This window comes from Onychostruthus taczanowskii, unplaced genomic scaffold (genome assembly GCF_017590055.1).
Source record: "Onychostruthus taczanowskii isolate IOZ18803 unplaced genomic scaffold, ASM1759005v1 scaffold9, whole genome shotgun sequence".
Lineage (NCBI taxonomy): Eukaryota > Metazoa > Chordata > Aves > Passeriformes > Passeridae > Onychostruthus > Onychostruthus taczanowskii.
In genome coordinates this window covers 3,590,015-3,609,974 of record NW_024506993.1, presented here as the reverse complement: position 1 = coordinate 3,609,974, position 19,960 = coordinate 3,590,015, and the positions used below count along the sequence as shown (strand labels likewise).

At 42.4% G+C, this 19,960-nt stretch overlaps 1 protein-coding gene across 2 annotated transcripts in view; it reads right to left on the bottom strand.

The window, feature by feature from the left end:
• Positions 1-6,872: 6,872 nt before the first annotated feature.
• The window catches only part of LOC121347391 (RING1 and YY1 binding protein), a 39,485-nt gene continuing 26,397 nt past the window's right edge, over positions 6,873-19,960 (bottom strand). Inside the window, exons 2-4 of one of the 2 annotated variants that reach the window (XM_041426033.1) lie at positions 11,587-11,763; positions 11,374-11,472; positions 6,873-7,494 (exon numbers count right to left, since the gene is read on the bottom strand). In XM_041426033.1, the coding sequence (XP_041281967.1) occupies positions 7,242-7,494; positions 11,374-11,472; positions 11,587-11,763 (529 nt within the window). In that variant the 3' untranslated portion in view covers positions 6,873-7,241. The remainder of the gene's footprint in view (positions 7,495-11,373; positions 11,473-11,586; positions 11,764-19,960) is intronic. The other variant, XM_041426034.1, reaches the window with a different exon arrangement.

The following is a 19,960-nucleotide window of genomic DNA, read 5'->3' as shown; positions in this document are numbered from 1 at the left end:
AGGGCTTCCCCGGGCTGTGGGGCAGTTTCTCCATCCAGGCTCCCTGAAGCCTCTTCCAAAGCCATTGGGAGGCTCAAGGCTGATGGACATCTCTTCAAACCTTTGAAAAAAATCTGGATGTATAAATAAATTAACTCACCCAGAGAGTAGCATCAGCCTTGAGCCCTAACCAGCTCCTTCTGCTGCTCCATGATTTTGTCTTTCTTGGATCAGAAAGAAATTAATTTAATGGAAAGCTACTTTTTTCCTGCTCTTTCTTCATCTTGTTTTTATAAACCCCATAGGGAAGTAAAGCATATGAACAGAGACAGCCTACTTGGTGTGGAAGCCAATTTTCAGAGTAAGAGAGTAATAACCACCCAAAAGGGGTGGGAGGGATTGTTGGCCCTATTTACTCTTGGCTTATGCTGGTGATTTCTCTAGATACTCAGAAAAAGAGTGAATTGCTGTCAGAGACAACTTTTGACAAGTTGTGCTTTTAAACTTCACTTTAGCCTATCCCACAGAATATCTCTACAACCTATGTAAAAGTATGCCATCTATATTTAAGATTATAGCTTGTATGTATTAGGTAGGTATCAATTCCTGGGTGAAGGCAGAATTAAAATTTCAGTGGTTCTGCTTCTCTACTGTGAGCTTTAATCCTTCCTAAAATACACACACAAACATGGAAAACTCCTCCTGCCAACTCCACACCAAACCTCCAGGGCAACATGAATCAGACAGCACAACATGGGGAGGAACAAAAATCAGCTTTATCCATTCCCATTCTACTTACCTGGGCCACTACGTGCTGTTCCTACAGCATTCCAGCCTCCTCCTGCTCACAGGGATATTCTGTACCCAAATTCAGCTCCCAAACTTGTTTTTTTTCCACCATTTCAGATCTTCCTTCCCACCCCCCTCTGCCCAAACTCTGTCCAGCTTTAGTAGCTGTGGCCAATTAAAAAGCTTCCTAAAAAGCTTTTGATGTGCTGTTATCAAGTGTGTATACACTGGGAATTTCACAGTATTTAAGGGAATATCAGCTTTGGATGCCTCTTCCTCACCTGCTGGCAGGAGGAAGGGAGGATTGCCAAGGCAGGGATGTGGAGCAGCAGGGATTCTCACACTGGGACTCTCTAGTTGCCACTGTGCCATTTTCAGTCCTTCTCAGAATGGCTTTGGAGAAGGGGGGGAAGCGGAACAGTCTCTTAAGGATGTCAGAACACTTTTGACAACTCCTAACAATGAAGGAAAAGAGGTTGGAAAAAATTAAGAATGTTAGAAAGTAATGAAATTCCAGTATGCTGGGAATAATAAATAGTCATGGTGGAAGTTTATGCCTCTCTCTTTTCTTTTTCTTTTTTTTTTTTTTTTTTTTTTTCTGTATGGAGACAGAGGAGAACAAGGGAGTATTTGTTTCTTGATTCCTCATCTAGGAAGCACAACTGGCTTGTGCCTTCCGTGCTTCCTGCACAGCCAGGGCTGCCAGAGCAGCTCCTGCTGAGCAGGGAGTGATCCCTGTCTGAGGAGCACCAGGGGACTGCAGGCTAGCTCTGAGATGTGCAGCACTGGCTGCAGGAAGACAGCATTTTTACCTTTTCCATCAATACTAGCTGCAGACAGAGCTAGGCACAGAGTGTTCTTCACTGTCACAGCCTTCCCTGCTCTGCCACGGGGAAGTTTTGCAAGTGGGATAATTGCAGTGCTGTGAAGTGCTTTGATTGGGAAATTCTGAAACAGCTTTTGATGTTATTGGTGATCTCTGCATGCAGGTTTTTCTCTGCTGAGAATAAACAATGAGAAAACACAGCTGAAGTTTCCAGTGTCTTCCTATTAGACAGGTTCAGCTGGAATCAGCACCCTGTCTAGGAAAAGGCTCCACACAAATATCAAGCAATCCATCATTGTAAGGGAAAACAGTGAAACAAGCCTTGCTGTGTCTGCTGACAGCAGGAGCAAAGGCAAGCAAGACTTGGGCACGTAAATATTCAAGGAACAGCCAAGAGAAAGGCAGGCAGAAAGACCTGACATTTTCCTCTCCTTGTTACAACTACAAAAGGCACGAGGGCATCCAGGTGTTACAAAATGCAGCCAGTCTCCCTCTTCCTTCCAGATCCTGCTGGTTCTCCAGATCAGTTTGTTCTGGTTTTCTTTTAATCTGATCACTTTGTGAATAACAAGTGAAGTTTCACAGCTCTGCTCTGTTAAAGCATTATAGACTCAGGTTTACCTTTAAATAACCAAGTGGGGCTGTAGGAATCCATCCAGCCTGCTGCCAGGCAAGCCACCAGCCTGAATCTGAACATGTGCATCCTGGAGGGATCCACAAATCCATGAGTGTGGCACTGCATCTTCTTCATGCAGTGACAGCCAGTGACAACTGCAGCTCCAGCCCGGGAGGTGGCCCTTGGCTCACATGGCTCCGAGGCAAGGAATTTCCAGACCAGACACCTGAAATCCCAGCAAAGGGTGACTGTGCAGGCTCTGAGGGAGATGACACTGCCATGGAAGTCTTTTGCTGGCTCCATTCAAGCTTTTGCCTTCATATTCAGCATCAAGGTGATGAAGATGCAGCCGTCTCCTCCTCTCACTGCAGCTCTTATGCTTTGCCCCCAAGGATGGCTCTGGCAGCTTTGGCTGGTCACAGGTTGAGGACAGGGACTGTACACTCTTCAAGGCAAGGACTGTTCCTCTCCTCAGTCCTCAGCATGCCAGATAAGTGCTTTTCAGGGCTGCAGAACAACCATTACCTTTCCTGTTTCTTCTCATTCTTGGCACAAAGGCACCTGAATTGCTTCCAACTGAGGTTAAAAGCATTCAAGCATCTGTTTGCTCATGGGGTTTTCTAAAGCGACCTCTCTTTGTAATACACACTTCCCTCAGCATACCTAAAAGTATCCAAATGCCTTTTCCTTTAGGAACTGCCTTCCTATTCCAAGGAAAAATATTCTGTCCCCTTGGCATTTTATCCATTGCTTTGTTTTCAAATTTCAGCTTCATATTTGAACAGTTACATCACACATCTCCCATCTCAGTGGTGGAGGGGAAACACGAACTAGAAAGAGCACAGTAATTCACATCACCTTGTTTCCTAGGCAGAGACCAAAACACTGCTTGCAAAATACCAGTATTTTTATGCTACAAAAATACAATTAGACTCTCAATTACATTTTATTAAATTTACTCCTGGGACTTTGTTAGTGCAAGACAGGCAAAGGAACTCCCAAGGGCTCTCACTAAATCCTCCGCACTAAGCCTTGCCACTCCTGCAGCTACAGAAAAGGGAAAAATTATTATTTCCAGGGACCTGGAACCCTAATTCTGCAGACACATCTGCCAGAAAGTCTTCCCCAAGCCGTGAGTCCCAGGGAACAAACTGGATTTACTCACTTGACTGAGGTTTTCCACGGGCACAACCTGTGTTTGCAGAAGTGGGTCCTCGAGGAACGAGCGAGACACACTGAGGAGCTGCTCCAACAACAGGACTCTCCACCTTTTCTAAATACTGGCATCTCCCAAAAAAGAGAGCTTGCAGATTTAATTAAATTTTACTATTTTATTTGTGAAAAAACTACAAGCAGAATTCATAAATAGACATTTCTATTTAAAGCAGGAAAATGATAAAGTGGCTTCTAATAACAGTCGTGCACATGCCAGTAACAGGAATATATTAACATCTTTTATTTGCTAGACAAAGAGCAGTGTCCAATATAAATTTCCCAAAAACATTTAAGACCTGTGAATTTCTGACCAGTTCACAAAACCACCATTGACACTTTAGCATGAAGATTAAAACAAACCTAACAGGACTGTCAGCTCTAAAGACTTTACAGAGCGGAAAAACTTTCAGAAGCGTTATACAAGCTGTCTTTCTGGGCAAATGAAAAATAGAGCTCGTATAATACATTAACATAAAAATCCACAAGATAAGATTATGTTTTGACATACTTAAACAAGCAATCTATATTTGTCTCCAACAAACAAAGCTAAGGAAATAATGTAACCATCTTTACACAGTAAATTAAGGTTACAAGTCATACACAAGAACAGAACTGCTTGCGCATTAAAAACTGTTCAGCTCCATTGTCATACTCTAAATGTTGGCTCTTAAAACCATTCGGTTACATACAAGCAAAGGTTATTATATAGTCAGCAATTAATAAATTTTCAATAATTTAAGTTTATGGTAGAGCTTAAAAAAGTAGACTGAGAATGATCTTGGTAAGGCAGGTGAAAACATCTCAGTGGAAATAAAACTCACAGAAGCTGCTGCCAAATTTTGGATCTGTCCAATTTGAAGCAAAGTTCCAATTGAAATAAATAGCCTGGTGGTGTAAAACGCTGTCACCTTTCCTTTGCAGAACTACGTCAACTGAGCGAGTCAGGCAAGCTGTGTCGGTGTCTGTGTGTGTGTGTAAGAGTCGAAACTTTGCCATCGTAACACTGTGCTTCACTTACCTGCGTTCTGTGCCACTGAACACCGTGAATCTGGTCCTTCCCTACACTAGTGTTTGCTTGGTTTGGTTCTGGAACACCTTCCCCACCAAGGGCGGGCCACGGCGTGGAGGGAACGCCAACTTCCGAAATGGTGAAAGCAAACGCTGTCCTTCAAACCCACAACGCAACAGCTACGGATGAGGCTGGGGGTCCAATGCTTAGCTAGCACTTCCTAACTGATTGCAGAATTACAGGTCACTCGTTCCAAAGAAAGTTTCCCAGCTGTTTACAGCAAGCTACTTCATCGAGGAGGCACGCCAAAGGGACAGATGTTACCGACTTTACCACGAGTAGCTGGGTACGGCGTTAAAGCTTTTCAACTGATCTACAGGTCTAGTTTCACTTGAAAAAGAAGCAATTTCCTGGTACACACAATGCTATTTTTTTTTCTTTTTTTTTTTTTTTTTTTGCACAAATTCCCAGATCCAGCGAAGAAGGTGAGCACGTGGTTTGACTTGAAGCACCAGAATGAGCCCTGCTGAGGCCAGCGGGACCTGCCACTCGCTCACGCTCTTGGCTGGATCATGGCCGAGATGCACGCAAGCCTAATTGATAATGGATCATTTATAAAGCAGTGCAAAATATACAAGTTCAGGGGCATCTTCAAAAAATCTCTCTTAAAAAATTATTCCAATACATTTCAGTAAAATAAATAAATATGGCTGACCAGTTTACCCTCCCTGAGACCCTTAAAGGAATAGTAAAAACTGGAAAAGGAATGTCTTTGCAATATCCCACTAATGTTAAAATGTGGATTGAGATATTCATAGTATTTAAAACTATGTATAATAAATTGTCTTGATGCTCATAGGAAGCATCTGTTTTCCTTTGGTTCTTTAATACTTTTAAAAATGCTTACAAAAGACAGTCTATACTGTGAATATAAGCAGAATTAAGTTGGGGTGCCCATGCTAACGTTCAGAATAAAACCACTGCTGCCAAGGCACTGTCACTGCACATGCCTTAAAGCAGGGGCCCTACCAGATCCCTTACTCACACATTTCTGTCACCAGTGTGAAAGGAACCTACATCTGCTACTCAAAACCACACAGATTTTAAAAGAAATCTTAAATCAATTGCCTCCACAAAGAGAAATTTCTCTTGCCGAGCAAATAATTCACAATATAACAAGCAGGCACACAGTTGTCAAAATGTGGCCCTCTTTCATCATGCCCAAAAGTTATGCACTTGATGTCAGATGAAGCCACAGCCTCTGCGCCTGAAATTACTGCAAAGCACCCTGGGGCCACTAAATAAAGATGAAAAGCCAAAGAGGTTTGGGGTTTGTTTTGTTTTTTTTAACAAAAGTTTGTTTCACCTCCTCGGCTGAGTGTTTTTAGCAGGATAATGCATGGAAGGTAAACTGTAAAGCAACACTAACAGGCCAGGAAAAGAAATTATAGTCTGGATAGCTTTAGAGTAAGAATGAAGGAGATGCTGGTCATGAGCATGAGCCACACGTCGCTCACTTGCCAGCACGAAAACTTTTCCCTACTTTTGCTCCCACAGCAGGAGACTCGGAAGTGTCCGAACGCTGACAAGCCCATCACTGGACAAGATGCTGTTCAGAAACCACTCTTGGGACACAGATGGATGCCAAGGAAAAGAGCCACCCCAACAGCATGGACGGGACAGGTGGGACAGGGCTGACAAGCACCGAGCCACACGCGGCTGGAGCGAGCAGCAGCTCGGATCCTGAGCTCGGGATTGCTCCCAGGCTCCCTGCTGCCTTCAACCCACAGCAACCACTGCAGTTCTAGTTACCTCAGGCACTGAGGCTGCTGGCTGGAATTCATTAACAACACCAACACGTGTGGGACTGGCTGTGCGTGACACAGCCACGCTCGTGTTACCAAACACACAGATCTGGGGTGTAACACCAGCAGTCTGGTTGGGAATGCTGCTGCTCCAGCTGGGCATGGACCTGCACATCACCAACCTGAGTGACCCTAGGGGAAACACCAGCTACGTGGAGCAATCCTCTCTCATCTCAGATCCCAAGCTGTAACAATTAAAACCGTGTCCAGTACACTTTAGCCATTGCTTAGGGAAGAAACGGGGAGGGAATAGAGAGAACAGGTCCCATCCAGGTTCAAACCTTCAGGAACACTTTTCACCTAAGACCAGTTCCATTTCAGTTTCAGTAATTTCACAGAAGGGGACTGTCCCAGATCTTGAACTGTTCAATTATTTTATCACTTCACAGTGTTTCAAGCACCAGCGTTTCCATGTATTGGTTTCAAATAACCCTTTATATATATTTATTTATATATATATTTATATATAATTTATATCAAAACTGATAGTACACAGTATAACTGGAAGAAGAACTGAACTTAAAAAGGATATGTTGAAAGAGGATGGAGTTTGTGAATGCAATAAATAAAGCCCCCTTCCCACCCCACCCACTCCCTACCCCAAAACAAAAAGTTGTCATGTTCATGGAAAATTGTGCACAGCAGATATTATAAAAAAGTAGATTCAGGAGCACATCCAATTATAAATGATTGTTAGGAAAATCATATAAAACAATGGAATACATAAAAGTGTCAAGAGTAATCACTAGGGTGAGAAATTCCTTGGTGGCCAGATGCCCACGGCAAGCAGAAATTATCCTGGTTGCATCAGTAAGAGGTCGATGTCCGAGAAAGTGTGTTCAAGCACAGAAGAGGCTCTCCAGGATTGGAACAGCGTGGGCAGGTGGAGTGTTTGAATTTCATACCCTGATTCATAGTTTCCACAACTCCATGTGCAATTTTTCAGAAAGATTCGTCGTTGACTGCCGACATGTCCCCCTTGGGCGTGGAGGAACGGGACGAGCCCTTGTCTGTGCTCTCAGAGCCCGAGCTGCTCTGATTCTGTTGTTCTGATCCTGCACTGGAGGTCACTGTAGAAGACGACGTGGATGAAGAGCGAGTCTTTTCTTTAAAGTCTGTGATAATTACTGTGACATTTCCCACTGTGACTGCCAGCTGCTGTGCGGTACTTCTGTCCACATTTTTCAGTCTGGGTCTAAAACGAATGAGAAGACATTTGTTAAAAGGATAAAAATAAAAGAGAAAGGGAAAGTTTGTTAGGAAAAGCATTTGAAAACAAACTTGGTGTGACTTGTGCTCCCTCGCCTGCACAGCTGGCAGTGGCTGGGAGGAGAACCCAGGCAGGCAGAGTGCTGCAGAGCACAGGACGAAGGTGTGCCCTGCTCCCTGTGCCTCTGAGGGCTGCAGGGCACTCTCAGCCCCAGAGAACAACTTGTCTCACAGAGCTCTGCACAGGGAGTCTCTTGCAGGCTTCTCCCTATCCAACCCTGCCAGAAAGGAGGACACCACAGCAGAGCCAAGGGGACAGGAGCCAGAGAGAGCAAAGGATCTCCTCCCCAAGGGGCAGATGAAAGACTTCTCTTATCTAAATTCACGATCTCATCATGTGCCCTGATGTTATGAGACAAGGCTGTGACTCTGCAATACAAAACCACATGAAAGCATTCGGCCACGGCTCTTTCATTCCCCATGCTGGAACTCTGCAGCTGCAAACAACACAGGCACTGGGACAACTTGGCTTCTCTTTCAGCTGCTTTGAGCTTATACAAATCAAATGCCCAATCAGCCTATGGATAAAATAGCTCATAATGTTCCCTCTGGAATTGAGGCTATTGTAAATAAAATCCAAAATGTACAACGGTATTTTTTGCAGCCAGAGCTTTTGGTTAGGGGAAAAAGAAAAGGGTAAAGAAAAAAATACAAACCACCCGAAAAGAACCCACTGGTATTTATTGCTCAGGATTATCTCGGTAATTTGCATGCTGTGCTATCATTCAATTAGTAATGTAGCTAATAAGGGTCGAAGCTCTAGGAAGCTGACATTCAAGCACATTTCACGGGCTGGTCCAAAGCTCTGCTTCAACAAGCCTTGGACACTTCTTCAGCTACCAGCAAATTCCAAGTCAGCTGCAGAGACTGCCGTAATTTACAGCTTTTGCTCCTAATTAAGGGTCAGACTTAAGCAGCAGAATATTCCCAATAGGGAAATTAAAAAGGAGAGTCTTTATACATCAGTGAAAAGTAGCTTGCTGAGAGCTGCCTTATTGAGAGGGATGGAGGGTAGGTTAATTTACTTTGGGATCAAGCTTCAGCTTTTAAACCACTCTGCCTTTTCTCCTCCTCACTTGCAGCACACAAGGCTAGTGCAGTAAAACAGAAAAAGAGGGAATTAAGCTCATTTTCTACCCGCCACGAATACTCAATGGCTTGCAGTGGTAAGTTAACAAGGAGAAAGTCCTTAAGCAGCAGTTATCCAAGTGGTATTCCAAAATCAGAACAGAAAAATGCATTGAGGACAGATGCACAGCTTCCAAAATAGAACAATTGTATTTCTGCAAACTTCCTCACCAAAAATAAAGTTACCGCACCAAAAATAGTACTTTCTTATCTAACCTAGGAGGCTGCTGCAATTTTTAACAAGTTCCACAGGAAGAGCATTTTTAATAGACAGAAAACACAAACAAAACCCCAAAACACTGCTGCACTGGGCTAACACTCAGTAAAACTCCTACTTGCAGCAGCCCCATCGCTCTGGGACCGGCCTTTCCAAGCCCAGAGCCGCACTCTGGATTCCCGGGGCAGGGAGACGCTGCACAGACACACTCACAGGAGCTGCCAAGCTGCACAGGCAGCCACGGGGAGATGAAATGATGCCACCTGGTTTGTGGCTTACAAGAAAGGCCAGCTGGCTCAGCAGGTTTTGAGGTTTCCGCCGGCGCTGCGGTACCGTCCCGGCAGATCCCCCGCACGGCCGCCGGTGTTCCCGGAAGCGCAGCACGAGGACGTATTTTCCTCCCCGGGCCCCGAGTTCCTCTAGGAAACCCAGTCCTTCCTGTAATTTGCCTCGGTCATTTGTTTCCTCTTGTAGTCAGAAACGGCCAAAATGCTGGCCCAGATACCGGAACAGAGCCCGCTGCCTCCGCCTTCCTACAGGGTTGGATGTGAACTCTGGCTATTGCTCGTTAAAAGGTAGCTCTGAGAGGTGTAATTAGGTTTAAAAAAAGAAAAAAATGGAGCTGCCCATGCATCTTTAAATGCCATGACAAAGTAACGTGGAAGGGCTGTGGGAAGCAGGGCTGAGGTACAGGATTTCCCCACAGTCCCACTCACAAACATTCACATTATCACTTTTAGAACTGAGCCTCCCAACCATTTCTCTGGGAGGTTTTCAGGGTTTCCCCTGTACAAAGAGTTGATTAAGCACAGATGGTAACCACCAATCTCTTCAGCACATGCATACAATTTTTGCTTCTTATAGAAGAAAGGGATTGGCCCACTCATGTTATTTTGCAAAATTAAACACCCTGATGCTTCAGGTTTATAGCAAAAGGGTTTTATGGCCAAATAAGTGAAGTGTTTCAAAACATTCAATCTGAAAGTACACAGGAAGGCATGGTATAAACCAAGACATATTGTCAGAAACAGGCATGGTATCCAAGAAATTTAAACAGGATTTCTTAAAAATCCAGAGAGCCCTAAAAGACAATTTACAAAAAAACCCAGAAAAACTGTTAAGCAATCTGGGCATGAAAAAAACTTCTCATTCTGTAAAAATCAGAAATAGACTCTTGACAGCACTCCTGAGAACACTGAATAGCAAGAAAAGTTCCACTAAATAAAACACTTAAAAAGACAGTTCAAGTAGTAAAGGAGATGAGGTATCCTTTAAAAATACCCAGCTAGACCTGGTACTATTAAGGCTTAATTAGGCCTGGCAAAAGCTTGCCACAAAACACGGACTAAAAGACTTTGCAGTAGACAGAGTGACTCCTTTAATGAGTAAAAACAATTATTTGATGTAATCTCTCAATTTAATATTATGTCATTAGTCAAGTACATCAAGTCTCCTGCATCCTAAGTCTCAAAATAAGTACCATTTAAAGAAGAACAGGACAAGAAAAGAGTCACTGCAATAAAGCTGCCTCTCTGTAATCAAATCAGGAATGGACACTTCTCTCTTTGGGGGCTGAGGAAGAGTTAACAGCAGTCCTTGCAAACAGCTCAGTCTTGTAGCACAGCAGATTTCACACTGCCCTCACTACATTCCAGTGGGTTACTGTGCAAAGGATATTTCCTCTTTTTACAGATTTTCATGGTATTATTTAAAAACTTCCAAGATAAAGAGTTTTCTGTAGTCACACCTTGCCAACTGAATGCCAACAGCATAATTCCCATGTGCTTTACCAGTGTTTGCAGCTAATACTGCCTCAGTTCATGTGGCTTCACTATAAAACACCTATTACAGCACATTTTAAAGAGCTATTCTGCAATTCTTATACAGCCCACACAGGCAAAGCACCCAGTTCAGTTCTGCCTCTTGTAGCTCTCAAGTTCAATAATACAAAAACTGTTCTGTGATGCTGAAATTTGATTTAAAATAATAGGCAAGACTAGGAATAAAGACTCCATACGCTCATTTCAAACTTAGACAAATATCAAACCAGCCATTTGTGCTTTTTGTTGATAGCAAGATCCTAGCAAATATGCTCATGTATACTTAGTTCCTGTATACTTGGAAAATTATCTTGACAATTACAGTGACCAAATTACAGATAAGAAGTAAAAAAGTAACCTTTGTTACTGCTATCAAGAGATGATAAGAATTTGATACGATTGCTGGTTAATGTTTTTCCCCCACTGTGTCTACAGTCAAAAGCATTACTAGTCAACTGAAAATACAATTATTTTAGCAGAGAAATGAAAACAGAATGGACAACAGAATATTTCCAAAGCCTGATTGAATGTGTCCTCACTAGTGGAGTGTTCAAGTGCTCGTACATCAAAAAAAAAGAGAAGTGTTTGCTTTTTAACACAGTTCTCAGATACCACAGGCTCAACTTTAGTCCAGAGTTACCTTGAAGTGTGATTTGAGTCGCTGGTCTTTGTTGTAGTATTCCCAGACTGTATGCTGTTTGCTTCACTAGGAGGATCTTTCACAATATCCGACTTTGGTCTGTGAGAATTGGAGGGAAGAGGGAGATTACAATGTTGGTTTAACTGCACAATTAACCAATGCACAGTGCTACTGAAATCACAACACATTCAATACTGCATCCTTCAAACTTACTTAGTCTTCTTGTTAGTGTTCTTCTTTGTAACACTTGGACTAATTTCCTTCTCTTTGTCAGGTTTTTCTTTGTCTTGTTTTTCCACTTTCTCCTTCTTCTCCTTCTTAGGTGGTGGTGGGGTTGCATATTGCTGGGCAACTTGTTGTGCCACCAACTGAGAGTTTATTCTAGGTTTTCTATAATGACAATGAAAAGAAAGATCTACAGTCAGTCTTGCACAGTAAAAATAACTACACTGAGAGCAGTATGAAGATTTACTTCAGCAACCAGGGAACAACACTCCACTTAAAGAACCAAATGGATGTCCTTATTTGACATGAAGTACTACTGCTGTTACCAAACAAGACAGAAACGTTAAAAGAAAGAAATACTCTGCCGTTTCATCAGGTTTTAGCATCCAACATTATTAAGTATAATGCTCCCTTTCTTCATCTATGTCATGAAATCACAGCTGATTTTGGGGGGACAGTAGTGAAAAAACAGCTTTCAAGAAGCTGCCAGCCATACACTGTGGCTACACTTTAAGAAAAGGAACAGAATGTGACAACAAAAAAAGTTTCTTGATAAACATCAGCCTCTTTCATATCCTTCAGTTTAATTTCTCAAATAAGCTTCTGGGTCAGCAGCAGCAAACCTTGCACAAATAACAAAGAACAAGAGAAGGTAACTGAGATGACTTTGTCCCAAGGGCCGGGCTGGCAGGAGCACAGGAGACAAGTGGGCATTCACAGTGGCACTGGGAACAGCCGTGCCAGCCTCCGACACACTGTCCTCACACCATTGTCCCCAGCCCCCAGTGTGCTCAGACAAAAAACACAAGCAAGCTGCCTTTCAAAGGCTGCTTCCACTGCAAATTATGGCTTACACAGGGAGGAGCTTTGCATATAACCAATATCTTGGTTATTGATCCTCTCGTACCCCACAGGAATTGGTACCTTTGTCTCTCCTGCATTCCTCATCCAAACTCTACTGTTCTCTCTTGTCAACTCAAAAACTTTTCCCCCTGGCATATCACAAAGCAATTTATACTCTGAATACTTCAGCTATTCATGATGAATTCAGTTCCTTCAACACTCCAGAAAGATCTGTACTTCCTGTGACCACACAGCTTGTGGGAGAGGAACAAAACCAGGTAATCAACTCCCTTAGTCGTCCATAATAAACCAAATACTAATGGCAACAGTTGCCCAGGCTTGTCCAGAGCTGTTAAACTGTTCACAAATACAATTCAAATTTTGCACATAGCTCAGACTACAACAGATTGCCAGTGAAAGCTGCACCCAAGTACCATCAGCTCTACATCTGATGAACCACAGGGGTTTGTGCTGCAGAGCTCTGGACCTGCACCCAGCTTTTACTACAAACATCTAGAGAGGTTTCAAGCACCTACTTAGTGGTGTGATGTGTTGAAAAAAAGTCTAAACATTAATTGCTCACACATAACATTTGCATTGAGAGATTATACACACAAGGGAACACCCAGAGAATTTCTACTCCCTGTCATGGGAAAATCCAAGTATCTGCTAAGCCTCTCTACTGGTTTCCTGTAGAATGGTACCAAGATGTTTTTACTAAAGCCAGCTATATCCAAGAATTTTATTTCTCTACCACAGATTATTATGAAGTCTTTTCAACAAGTTGAAGTCAGGCCCCTGGCCCATCTCAACACCTCTGGCAATTGGAATTTTCACACAACACAGACACTGTAACTCAGTTGATGCTACAATCTGCATACACATCTGAGTAAACAAAGATCTGGCCTTCAGCCTTAAATAAGTGTGATACTGAAGCATTTGCAGATCAGATCAAGCAGTTACCTGTTCCACAGAACAGTGAAGATACTTAGCATCCTTAAACTCCAGTATACAGCAATTTCTGTCTGTATGACTGAGAAGAAACACGTAAAAAGAAGTGGTTTGGTTACATGGAAAAGATTTTCTGATTGATTCAACCACACTAAAAGCTGACAACAGTAACTTGTGTCAATCAACCTGCTCACCGCCTACTAAAAAAAAAAGATAAAATGTCAAGAAATCTTCAAAGAGAGGGTAGATACCATCTCCCTGCATGATTGTACATGATTAACTCACTGCTTGAAGCTTCCACTTCTGCCCAGACTTACAGTTATTTGCTGTTTACACAACCAGCTAAGTCAGAAACCTGAGCCATTCATGGGAAATCCCAATTCATGAACCTGAGAGGTTTTCCCACTTTACACAACTCTGACGTGATCCTTGTGATGTGATTTCCAAGCCTTGAGCCCAACCTGTGCAGCTGCCCTTCCTGTTGCAGAAGTGCTGCACTGCTTGAACAGAGATACAAATTTTAGAATGCAAACTAAAATAAAACCCAAACCTGCATAAATGTGTCCCACTGTATTTCCCTAGAGAAGGCTGGAATGGCAAAAGGACCAGCCTTAAAGCACTCCTGGGGAGACAATGCTCCGTGCTCTTCTCCTATTCTGTACCTGTGACAGCACACTGCATTCATTAAGTTTGACCATTTTCTGGCCAGTCACTGACCTAACCAGCACAGCTTCTCCAAAATCCATATTTACATATTGCCTCTTAGCCACCAGGATGGTTTGCTGGTGAGGGCAAAGCCAAAGCTGGAAGGGAAGAGAGCAGGAAGCAGCCAGGGACCTGTGAGAAGGAGAACCAGCCCTGCCCATGGGTTTGCTCCTGCCATGAGGGAAGGAGCACAAAGCTGCTGGGACTTTGGTCAACACTGAGCATCTTTCACGGTCTGCTGCACTACTCGACAGAATTTTTTTTTTTTAAATCATGCAAATAACCCAACAACTTCCCAGTTCCTAATCTGGCTGTTTCACCCATGCCAGCAGCAAGCTTAGGAAAAGGGTAAAACCCAGGTAATTTAAGTAACTGGCATAGTAATAGCAATAATAATAGGAGTAATAAAATCCTTCAAGTGAGGCCCACACTGCCACTACAGCCAGGACACACTGGTTAAGAGCCCTTTACTAAAAAGCCAAGCAAAGCAAGTCAAGCAGCACATTTTTAACCACAGCAAACTATAACCAGAGGAACCACAATTGAGTAAAGCAGCTACAACATCCAAAACTTACTCCAAGTTTCCCTGCATACCAAAAATGATTTATTTGGCCACCTCCAAAGTGAATGCTTCAACCCAAATACACCACTATTATATTAAAGTAGTTATCACTTAAGCAGAACAATCTGAACAGGAAGTTGCAACTACTTCTAAACTTTCTTTTTAAGAATAAACAGCTACAGAAACAAGTATTAACCATTTTTTTATCCCAAAATCTTCTCATCAGGGAGAACCAGCCCTGCCCATGGGTTTGCTCCTGCCATGAGGGAAGGAGCACAAAGCTGCTGGGACTTTGGTCAACACTGAGCATCTTTCACGGTCTGCTGCACTACTCGACAGATTTTTTTTTTTTTAAATCATGCAAATAACCCAACAACTTCCCAGTTCCTAATCTGGCTGTTTCACCCATGCCAGCAGCAAGCTTAGGAAAAGGGTAAAACCCAGGTAATTTAAGTAACTGGCATAGTAATAGCAATAATAATAGGAGTAATAAAATCCTTCAAGTGAGGCCCACACTGCCACTACAGCCAGGACACACTGGTTAAGAGCCCTTTACTAAAAAGCCAAGCAAAGCAAGTCAAGCAGCACATTTTTAACCACAGCAAACTATAACCAGAGGAACCACAATTGAGTAAAGCAGCTACAACATCCAAAACTTACTCCAAGTTTCCCTGCCTACCAAAAATGATTTATTTGGCCACCTCCAAAGTGAATGCTTCAACCCAAATACACCACTATTATATTAAAGTAGTTATCACTTAAGCAGAACAATCTGAACAGGAAGTTGCAACTACTTCTAAACTTTATTTTTAAGAATAAACAGCTACAGAGACAAGTATTAACCATTTTTTATCCCAAAATCTTCTCATCGATTTGCTTTCTGCAACATTCAAGTGTTCAGATACACAGAGAATACATCTAAGTGACAAAAATCAAACCCTAGCTCAGCTTCTTCAGGCTTTCTAACCAGCACTCATGCTTAAGGAATAGATATGTTGTAAACAACTAGAAGGTTGGAAGTACCAACACCACTCAAAGCTAAAAAGCCTCAACTTCCCAAAAATTATCTGAAGAGATGCAATACTTAGTGTTAGACTTAGTTCTTTTATTTTCAATGCAAGTATCTGAAATAGGTGTGCTCTCTCCTACCTGAACTTCTTTATGATAGTAAAGTTATGCTTTGCTTGGGCAATTTTCCCCTGATTTAGGTGACAGCCTGAGTAAAGATGCAACACTGATGTGACAAACAAATGCATATAATTTTTCTTTTTACAACATGAAGAGGATCGTCTTCTCCCCCTCTAAAACTAAGAGCAATTAAACAAAATTAAACTGTGCTTTCAAAGTTATGTACAGACAAATAAATTGTTTCACATTAATTGAAGTGTAGTTTACATCCCAGGAGAAGACAACTCATGACCTCTGCAACAAGGACACACTGCTGCATGAAAAAGATGAAATATATTTGTCTGCTCTAAGAATTGCTGTGGCACCTGGGTCTCTTCACCATCAACTCCCGTAAATGATGCACACAAATAATCTTTACTACCTTTTAGTAACAGACTTCACAGAAACACTGTGCCTGAAAATAAAAACTATATGCAAATATACATATATATACACACACACACTCTATATGCAAATATTGTACCCTCAAATTGCATTGTGAAGTGACACTGGGATGTTTCACTCATGGGAAGTGGAACAAATGCATGACTTTTCTGAAGGGCTCACTAGCTACACTGCTGTGTTCTTTTAATAAATTAAAAATTAAAAAGCAAAGGGTAACTTTAAGGTTCTGGGAAGTAGTGTTTCACTATTGCATTTCCTTCTGTATCTCAAAACTTCCCTTTAAAGCATGCCTCAGGATCAAATCCAAGAGCATGGACACCAAGGAATTCTGCTGCTCCACTCACAGCCCCTGCAAGCAGGCTCAGGAGTGCAGCAGCACAAACCATCACACATCCAACACGGGAGTTACTCCGACCTGGATTTCAAAAGGGATGTAGGAGGATATGCTGCACCTCATTTTTCATGTGACTAAGTTCTGTATCTGTTTGGGATTTCTCTGGCCACACTGCCTTGAGAAAAGGGAAGGCACCTGTCTCCTGCAGACACCAGGGAACAGGACTGGGCTTTATCCCTACAGCACCACAGACCTGGAGGGACCCCAGCAATCCCCAGGAACGTGGATCTAATTACAACTGCTCTGACTTCCCTACAACTATGTTATCAGAAGAATGAAAGTGGCATCGAGTGGGATTTCAGAGTCAAAAGCCTCGTGTAAAGTGAAGTAGGGAGGATTTGGATAATTTCATGCTGTTCTGGCTTTGATGCACGCGGTGATAGCAGCTGACCTCTGCGCGGCTCCGCGGTGCTCTGAGAAAATGTTTCATGCACTGTGCAGTGTGAAGTACATGATTATTTTAATAAGCCCAGTCACACATGAATATATCTTTGCTCAAAGAAAAACAAGAAAACAAGACTAAAAGTATTTACAGTGTTTATAAACCAGTTAGTGCCAAAACACTTATACAACAAGCATCCTTCTGAGCATGAAGCAGGATTAGAAACTAACCCCTGAGCACAAACTAAATTAACATCTCCTCAAAACAATTTTACATCCAGAGCCAAAGCTTTGGAGAAATTAAGCTGTAAACATGATGGGGTGAGCCACCATTCCTACATGAATATTTTCCAGCTCATTTGTGATGACCACAGGGTCCTTTTTAGCAACAAGAACAAGGATGAACGGACACATTGTCCTTAGAGTAGAACTGCAAAGCAGCATGGAAGCTGTATACATTTATCTCCAGTTCTCCACGTGATCCAGGAAACAAAGCAACAATAACAACAGTAGACTAGAAGGACAAACTGCAAGAAATATATGACTGAGCAATGTTTTTGTGGAAGAAAAGATTTTTCCTTTAACACTGATGTGCTAGCACCGTGTTTCTATTTAGAAGACAGACATTTAAAAATACAGAAGTCCATCTAAGGAACACCCACTTGTGGGCTCCAGGTGTTGGGCACAGCAACAAGTTTGAAAGATTCCAAGTGTAAGTTTTGGAATATTTTAGAAAAAACATGAAAGAAAATAACAGCTTCACACGAAGAGAGCAACTATTTGTCACAAAATAAACTAAGTACATTTGAAAGTATACAGCCACCTCCAAAAACTGTTCAACTGTTCGGTCCTCCTTGACCATCCAGCCCCTGTGTTCCACCTCCTTGCAAGAGTCAAGAACAGGCAACAGAGATAAAGAAGCCTCAGCTTTGCTGATAACTATTCCTGGCCATGACTACAAACCTTGAGCTGTTCACATTTCACAAGTGTTTTAAATTTTTCGTTTCTCCACCAGAAGTTTTTAGATTTCAGATCACTTCTCACATTGAACAATCTTCCCCCACCCCCCATGCCATCCCATACTTATGTTTGTTAACTTTAGAAAGTTCACAATTATTTGCAGTATTTAATATTTACTGGGCTCACACAAAGCTGCCAATTCTTTGCGTTTTTGGATGAAAACCTGCTTTTCTTCTGGTTTTCCCCATTTTCTTTTGAATCAAATAAGAATGAGAATGTTACTAAATGAAACGAAAGCTGTCACTGGCATATACAGAACAGGACAGGCATTCCTGGCTGCTGGGAAGTGTCTGGTCAGTGCCACCAGCAGAGACTCTGAATGATGCCTGTAAAAAAAAATACTCCATTCTTGCTTATTACAGAAGCCTCAGCATGACTTTTTAAAAAATATTTGGGCATGTTTACAAATCAAAGTGTATAAATAAAAGAGGTTTATTCCCAGAGATGTCACTGTGCATGTTCTGCAGCTCATGTTTCTGATTTTTTTTTTGTAAAAATGTGCAAAAACAGTTCTAAGAGAGTCCCAGAACTGCTCTATAAGCTATTCCACTATGACTGCTCAACAGCACAGTGTAATAGGTTTTTCAGTACTTTTCCAGTTCTTTTTTAATATACATTGTTCCATATAATCCCATTACAAAAATCTGAAGTCAGGGCCTTAAGATGTTTTTGGAAGTAATTTGACCAGAATTTTGCCACCCCAAAATGAAGTAGTCACAGAACTCCTCAAAACACCCATTCTAACAGTACAGAACTAGAAACTGCAAACTGAATGCAAACATGAAAGTAAATCTGGACCATTCACCTCCTATCAAATTAAGAAACATCTTATATGGTGCTTCTTGCACAGCTGGACTTAGGGCCTGGTGGGCAGCCAGCAAGAAAGGAGCCCTGAGCCAGAAAACAGGGCTATTTGGGATTTTGTTGGAAAATTTTCAGCAGAGAAGCATCACTGTTTGCATTTTTGCAAGCATTTGGTCTCTCTTTTGGTTTGTTTTGGGGTTTGTTTTTTTTTCCACTGGGAAACTGATAAATCACAGAGTGGGTTTTCTGGTTAAAAAGGGCTGAACCCGAGTGACCACAAACCTGGGTCTGTTCTACCAAATGCCATGGGCTCTGCTCCTTGTCCATGCCTATCACACAACACTATAAAAACATGCAAAAAGAGATATCTAACACTGTATGGTGCATGTGCTTTGGACCATAGGTTTATCCTGAGGAGGGCTAACCCTGTGTTAAATCCTCTGTGGAGGGTTCCTGATACTGAGCAGGACAAGACAGCAGCAAACAGCAGCTTCTGTACACTCTGGAGGACAGAGAGCCAAAAGCAAGAGTTAAACAGAAGTTGTTCTTCAGGCTTCTTTGCTACCAGAGTGAGGATTGAAAATAGCAGTGATGATGAGTAACAACGCTGAGTATCAGTTATTGGAACAGAGCCTGACGTTTACTTAAGCGCTAATACCGTGAAATTTAACTTACTGTGTCTGCAGGAGGCAAAACAAAAGGCACGCTGAAGTTCTGGAAGAAAGGCTGCTGTTCCTCCTTTCAGAGGAAAAGCCTGCCTGGAAGCACAGTCGGTGCTGGCAGCCTCACCTGCCTGCTCACCTGTAGCACCCATCTAAGCAGATCATTTCATATCTAATCTGTACTAATGAGTGCTAGTGAAAGCCCTGAGGCTGCCCAGCAGAGGCTCATCCCACAGCTGCTGTCTCTGCCTAGTCCAAATCCCTAGAAAACACTTCCTTGGATGTCCCCAGCCAGTCCTGGCTCATCCCTGGAGCTGCAGCCCCCACAGCTCCTGTCAGTGGGCAGTGCAGGAGCTCTGGGTGTGTATAAATAAATAAATATATTCACACACCACACCCAGCAGGACAGTGCTGAAGAGCTGCGTACTCTAACTAAGGATTGTTCTGTGCTCATCTGCTGGAATTAAC